This window comes from Phocoena sinus, chromosome 17, assembly GCF_008692025.1.
Source record: "Phocoena sinus isolate mPhoSin1 chromosome 17, mPhoSin1.pri, whole genome shotgun sequence".
NCBI lineage: Eukaryota > Metazoa > Chordata > Mammalia > Artiodactyla > Phocoenidae > Phocoena > Phocoena sinus.
Genome location: NC_045779.1, coordinates 57,853,144 through 57,860,206, shown reverse-complemented (window position 1 = coordinate 57,860,206; position 7,063 = coordinate 57,853,144). Strand labels below are relative to the sequence as shown.

The window sequence follows — 7,063 nt, the reverse complement described above, 5'->3', positions numbered from 1 at the left end:
GTGGACTTTTTTCTGTCTCAAAAAAGGGAAAAATAATGCATCCATTTTCAGAAGTTCTCTTTTTTTTCTTTCTTTTGATTCCCAAGAGAGCACATTTTTAGTAGAATTGAATTATTCACATGAACGCTAACCAATGTCAGCTACTCTGTATTCTGTAAGGAATTGAGCTTATAAAATGAATCATCTTGAGTATTTGCTAAACACAAAATCACAAGAATTTGTAAATAATAAATTGTAAAATGTACTTTAGAATGACTGCTCCAACATTTGAGTAGACTCTTTTTCGAAGAACAGATCACAGGAATTCCACTGCCTCTTTCCTCAGAATTTCTATAACTTTGAGGAAGAGACTTATAGGAAATCTCTTTTACAAGTATAAGTTAAGAAACCAGTCTGTATGTTTATAAGCCAAGGGCGTATATGCAGAACTTCTCAAGAAATCCAGGGGTTAGATATCAGGATATCGCTGACAGCTCACTGACAATGTCCTGTAAGTTGAACATAGTAATACCTCAGTTGTACAGAGGGAAGAAATTAAGTACCAAAGAGCTGAAATAATTCACTTAGAGTGATCGAAAAAAGTTAAGGACAAACTAAACTTGGTTCAGACAATCCTCAAACCCTCACACACATAAAACAACTTGTATTTAAGAGAAAGACCATGTCCATTCTGTTCTCCTTTGTCTTCCAGAACTAATTTTTATTGTTAATTAAATATGCAAATGACTTACATTTTATAAATTAATATTTATTTTTACAGACAATGACCATTATGAATATCGCTGAGATCTGCAACTATTTTTTTATGAACTTTATTTTTTACATTAAGAAGGAAGCACTTTTAAGGTAGAGGTAGATATTCTAATTCAACATGAACCATTTTAACTCCTAAAAGCTTAACAAAGGAATTGTGTTAGTTGGGAACCACTTGCGTACAAGTCATAAAACTCCAACTCAATTGACTTAGGCAAAAGGAGATGGTATTAGGAGGCTATTAGAGAATCTTCATGTACCCAGATGACAGCAAGGGCTGGGGATTTAAGCAGCTGCACCCCTGAGACAAGGAAGAGCAGCTCTCTCCCTCCCCTTTTGGGTTCTCAGTGGTGCTGTTTCGACCTCCTATATTAGAGATTCCATTCTCTCACATGGTGGCCACCAGCAGCTTCCAAGCCCCTCTGTTCCACAGCTTCTCCCATCAGCTTCTAATACTCATCTGCTCCCTTAGCTCAAGTTCAAAAACTCCTGAGGACAAGTTGATCAAACTGCCTCGATCTGCGTGACGATATCCAATGAGGTGAGACACCCTTAATGGTAGACTCTACCTGAAGGGTATGGTTGGAATCTAGGCAGGAGTAATTCTCCAAAAAGGGGACAGGACGGGAAGGAAAGGCTACTGAACAACTAACTGGGCAGACAAACCAAGAATAATCAAGTAGAACAAAAGCAAACACAGATTCTGAAAGTTCAGATAACATCAGAAAGTTAAGATGGCACAAGATAGAACGCTGGAAATTGGCATTAAGGCATTCTTCAGTACATTCTTTTTACTTCTATTTCCCAGCCAAAACAATGAATACATAACTGTGAAGCTTGACAACATACCATTTTCTCTCCCTCTTGTAGATGTTTTCTGTCACTTCCCCATGGCATCAAAGCTTTTGGCCTACAAATTGCCCCTAAAGTCTTACACAAAGCATCCATAATGTTACTGTCAGAATTGTTTCAGAGCTGTCTGTGTTATTTTTAGGGTTCAGATCTTCTTCTGTGCGTTTCCTCATTCCATATTCACGACATTATCTTCCGAGCTTTGCAATTCTGATGCAATTTCCAGTTCATACTTTTTCAATTGCTGCATTTTCATGTTTAAATCCAGCAAAGTTCTGGCCAGCTGGCAATTCTGGACATGCATTTCCAGCTAAAAGTTAGAAAAAAATAAGGATTTTTATTAGCCTGAGATATGGATCAAATGAAACTGCTCTCTGCACAGGAAAAATAAGGACTTTGTAGGAAAGGAAAATAAGATATCAAGAAAGACGTATTTCTCATCTTATTCTCCAGTTCTGACTGTTTGGCCTGACTATAAAACTGACTTTCTCTACGATAACGTAAAATCCAGATATACAAATAGCTTTCGAAATGGCCTTGCAATGAAAACAAAAAAAGCTCATGCGCAGAGCCATCCATTTGAAAAATTCCTGTGCATAGAAGGCTGTTTCCAAGCAATGGCATGTGATCTGCGAGGAAATCATTTATCTGTATGAGCTTTCTGAGCTACAGGATAACTGCTCAGGGCCCCCTGAACTTTCAGGACCTGGGCCCATTTACTTGATTACTTGTCATTTCAAGTTTTTAGGATTTTAAATGGTCTCCCTGCTGAGCAAAACATTTAACGACCCCTTTGTGTGTACTTATAGAATCTAACAATTTTCACTGTAGAGTGAAATCGGTTATACAGCAAGGCTGATTTATACCCTCCCTCCAGTGGGAGTTTGTGAAGATCTTCGTGTATTAAGAAATAGATCCATCTCTCGGGCAATGTACCCAAGAGGCAGTCTGACAAAAGCTTAGTCCAACATAATCTTTGTATTATAGTTGAAAACTAGTAATCAACTATTCGCATATTTCTTCAATTAGGGTCTTGTTTAATGCAGTTCATGAGAACCCTGTTCTCTCTGCTGAAAACCCCTCATCAACTCACCAAAAGAAACCACCCCAGGGTGAACCAGGACATTCCGCTGGTAAAAAGCAAATATGGACGGTCCCCTCCTAATTTGCAAAATAAAGTCACTGGATAAAATGTCTTTCAGTCTTCCTCTGACATATTTTTCTTCACTCTTCAGCACCTGGAACCATTTCTTTGATAGCAAGAATTTGCAAAGAATAAAGTAAATGAACATCCAGCAAACAGACAGTAACAACACAACCACTAGCACAAGAAGCCCTGGCACCTTGCCTACAGGAAGCTTCTGTTCTCCAGTGTGGAACGGACGCCCTATAAACCTGCCCTACTCTTCCAGCTTTATTTCCTGGCCCTCTTCCCACACCAGCTCCCACTGCAGCTGGTCAGAAACTTTGCCCGTCCCAAAATAAACACGTCGTACTGAGCCACATCTTCTGCCCGCTCTGCCCCTTGCCCCCCACTTCCTGTTGAGCTCAGCCAGATGCCAACTCTTCTTAGAAGCCTTCTCTGTCTCGCCTTATCTGTGCTTCCACAGCGTTCTGTACATGTGCCTCTCCTAGCACACAGCCTACACTAGACTGATGATTTTGAGCACAGTTTGTTCCTATTCGTAACTGTATCCCCAGCTAGGGCTGCCTGCTCACGCAACATGGTGGGTTCTCTGTGTGTTTGTTAAAAGACTGAGTGAAGGAATGACTAAATGGAGAAACTGATGATCACCCATCCTATACTTTCATGCCAAGAATCAAGCAGTTGAATTATTGATAATGGCTCACCATCTAAGCAAAACAAAGTATGTGTAACTCACACCTGTTTAGGAAAGTCAAACACCAATGATTCCTTAATTTTCTTTCCTCATGGATCCCACTGAGAATCTAATGAAAGCTATGAAAGAAGTGCATTTTATGCACTGAGGAAAGAAGTGCATTTTATGTGCATACAAAATTTGGCATACAATTTTAGGTATATAGAACCCCTGGAATTCACTCACAGGCCCTGGAATTCAATGCAAGCCACTAAGAAGACCGATTCTAACAGCATAAGTAACATTTCATAAATAGTAACATGTCTCTAAATTAACTGAACCTGTTCATCATTGTTCCTTACACAAATACCACCCTAACAGATGATGTGTGGACATACATGTATGGATAGGTGCCAGTTCCTACAGAAAACTGGCTAACGGCCCATTATCAAAAACGGCTTCTTCTAGTGGTGATGGTGTTGAGGATCCACATTCTTTTGCTTCTTCATGACTGGTCACACACAATGGTGAAATTGTTGGCCAAGATGTTGACCGTGATCTATATCTCAGGAACACAGCATCTGTGTATATGTGACATTCTTTGCGTCCTTTGCAGAAAAACCCTTGATCTTCCATGCCTATGTATCTGTCACTTTGGGGGCACAACCAAAACACAGTAAGAGCCACTGAGTAGTGTCTGTGTTCTATGCAGTTTATATAACATTAACTCATACAATACTGACAGTGATCCTATGAGTTTATTATTTCCATTTTACAGCTGAAACCCAAACTTGCTAATTAGCATTACTAAAGTAATAGGAACAGTGAGAGCAGAGCCTGTAAATGTTAATGCTGGGATTTGAACCCTCATCTATTTGGAATTTTATTCTCCACCTCTTCCCCACCCCCGGTGCATTACATGCTTAAAACTCCTACTAGTGGAATGACTAGTTAGAATGTGAAGGTTCAAGTGCCTCGGAGTTTACTGAATGTAATTTCTTCACTTGATTTAAATCAGTCAGCTGAGGGCGTCCCTGGTGGCGCAGTGGTTGAGAGTCCGCCTGCCGATGCAGGGGACACGGGTTCGTGCCCCGGTCCGGGAAGATCCCACATGCCGCGGAGCGGCTGCGCCCGTGAGCCATGGCCACTGAGCCTGCGCATCCGGAGCCTGTGCTCCGCAACGGGAGAGGCCACAGCAGCGAGGGGCCCGCGTACCGCAAAAAAAAAAAAAAAAAAAAAAAAGTCAGCTGAGGTATGGGAGGGATGGTGACACCCCAGGTCAGCAGCACAGGGTGACTAAGCCCGGTCTCAGCCTTCCAGTGGGCATCCTCATCCATAGCACACCCCTCCAGGCCATCTCTACTGATGAGGGGTCTCGCCCAGCCACTGCTCAGGTATCTGAAGAAAACCATGTGTTTCTCCGATATGGCTGGGTCAGAATTAATACATACCTTGTCAAATCCAAATTGTTAACACAGGTAAAATTAAATTGACTACCTTCTTGCCCTTCTTAAACTCAGAAACAAGATAAACTGTTAAGGTTCTTAAATCAGACAACTGACTGATGGTTGAATCCGTTCTAAAGTAGTGGTTAACATTTCATTAGTATTCAATGCAAAAGACTAGAACTTTCCAAATCTCCACTACACACATTCATGGGCAGCACCGTTTTAAAGCTTAAGTTGCTCTTATTCATTTTGTCTCTTTCAAATTGTACCTAACTTGGAAATTGTTTAAATCACAAAACAGTAACTAAAATATTTACCTACAGTTCCTCCTGCCTAATGTTAAAAAGCTACAATTTTACAAAATACCTTATTATCATTTTTTGGTTTCTGAATTCTTACCCAGGGGAAAGATAAAACTTGCAGAATAAAAGAAACAGTTGCTGATGGACTCGCTCCATCCATCCTGTGATTTCATTTCATTGAAACTTCCGCCTCCGAGCCCCATAACATGCCCGTACTATGAGTTCCCTAGAGGGAACTTTCTATGTGGTAGAAAAATATAGAACAAGCTGGGGAGGGGTGGTGACGGAGGTCTCGGGTGTGTCACTAGTAGACTCAGCCCTCGACAGCCAGCCAGCACCTCGGGCCCTGCCGGATCCCTCCCCTGCCCCGCTTCCCTCCTGGATGCTGCCTGGGAGGCAGGAGCATCGGCACGGTCGGGGAAGATCGACGGCCGGTGCCCAGCTCGCCCACGCGGCACGGCCTCACCCTCTCCCTGGGAAAAGCGGCGCTCGGCCTCCCAAGCCCTCGGTGGGGCGCGTGCGCGGCCCGCGGCCGGGGGCCCCGGGAGAGGACGAAGGAGAGGCGGCCCCGAGAGCCGGCCGCCAGTGGGCTCACCAGCTCGGCGCGCAGCCCGGCCAGGGCGCTCTCGACGCGCGCCCGGCTCTGCTCCTCCCGCGCCGCCTCCGCCGCCTCCTCCTCCCGCGAGCGCCTCGAGACGCCGCGCGGCGCCGCCCGCTGGAAGGCGCTCGCCAGCCGCCGCCTGAGGTCTTCCAGCAGCGGGCTGGCGGCTGGGGCCTCCTCCGGGCCGGCCACGCTCTCGCCGCCTCCGGGGAAGCCTCGTGAGGGAGGTAGGGTTGAGGGCCTGAGCCCGGCGCCAACTAGGATGCCGTGGGGCCCCCGGGAAGTTCCCTCTCTGCGGCGGCTGGAGTCCCCCAGGGACATCTCGGAGACGCCGGGTTCCAGGCTTCCAGGCTTGTATTGCTAAGGGTTTGTTTCCAAGAGCGAGATGAGGGCGGGTGAGATTGGGGGCGGGGTAACTCATGGAACCGGCGGGACCACTGCCAAGTGAGACGGGGCTATTGCTCCGCTGTGTAGAGGCGCTCCTTTCCCCCAGCCTCATCGCTGTCCTTCTTCCCTCCTTAGCAACGGGCGAAGGAAGTGGTTCCCATAACTCCGAGAAGAGGTTTCAACTGGCTCCCTTTTTCTTGCTCCTTGGAACGTCGTTCTAAGGGAAGACTTGGGTCCATCCAGGTAGGTGGAAGTTGAGGTACGGATGGAAAGTTTGAGGCCCTGGTTGCCTCGATTATTAATATTTCAGCCCTGTAAAATATTTTTCCCTGGCTTTCTACCGACTGAGGCACTGTGACAGGTGTTGTGGATATAAAGTCTGATTAGGCCTCGTACCAATGCCAGGCGTTGCCCACAATCAAGTGGGAGAAGCTTGGCCCTGTTTGAAACTTAGAATGATCTTTCCACAAGCCCAACAATGCAGAAGACACTTCGATTCTGAAACTCCGTGTTCTTTTCTATACTTGACACCCTTCTGCCACTTTCACATTGTGAAGGGGTTAAAATGAAAAATAAAAATTCCTCTTACTCCAGAGTGTGTTATTTTCTAATTCCCAACTCAGTGTAATCAGGTGCCAATATTACTTGTATATCCTTTATCAATGAACAGAATCAGCTGCCTCTTTTGGATCTAATCGAGAATTTCTAAAAAGGAATAAACAATCAAAATTTTTGTGTGATCATAGAATGCAAATACCTACCCCCCCTCATCCAGAAAGGGGGCAGAGATGTCCATACAGTACTCCCAGAATTAATCGTTCATTTAATAATGATTTACAAGTCACCTGCAATGTTCCAAGTCCGTGATTGGTATTGAGGGCAGTAAGAGCTAATTGTGAT

At 44.6% G+C, this 7,063-nt stretch overlaps 1 protein-coding gene across 1 annotated transcript; it reads right to left on the bottom strand.

Annotated features, from left to right (window-relative positions):
* Window positions 1-1,774: 1,774 nt before the first annotated feature.
* On the bottom strand, window positions 1,775-6,097 carry AARD (alanine and arginine rich domain containing protein). The gene is made up of 2 exons (XM_032609574.1): window positions 5,771-6,097; window positions 1,775-1,915 (listed from the first exon to the last, which is right to left on the bottom strand). Exons 1-2 carry the CDS (start codon window positions 6,095-6,097, stop codon window positions 1,775-1,777), a joined length of 468 nt encoding a protein of 155 aa, XP_032465465.1.
* Window positions 6,098-7,063: the final 966 nt, after the last annotated feature.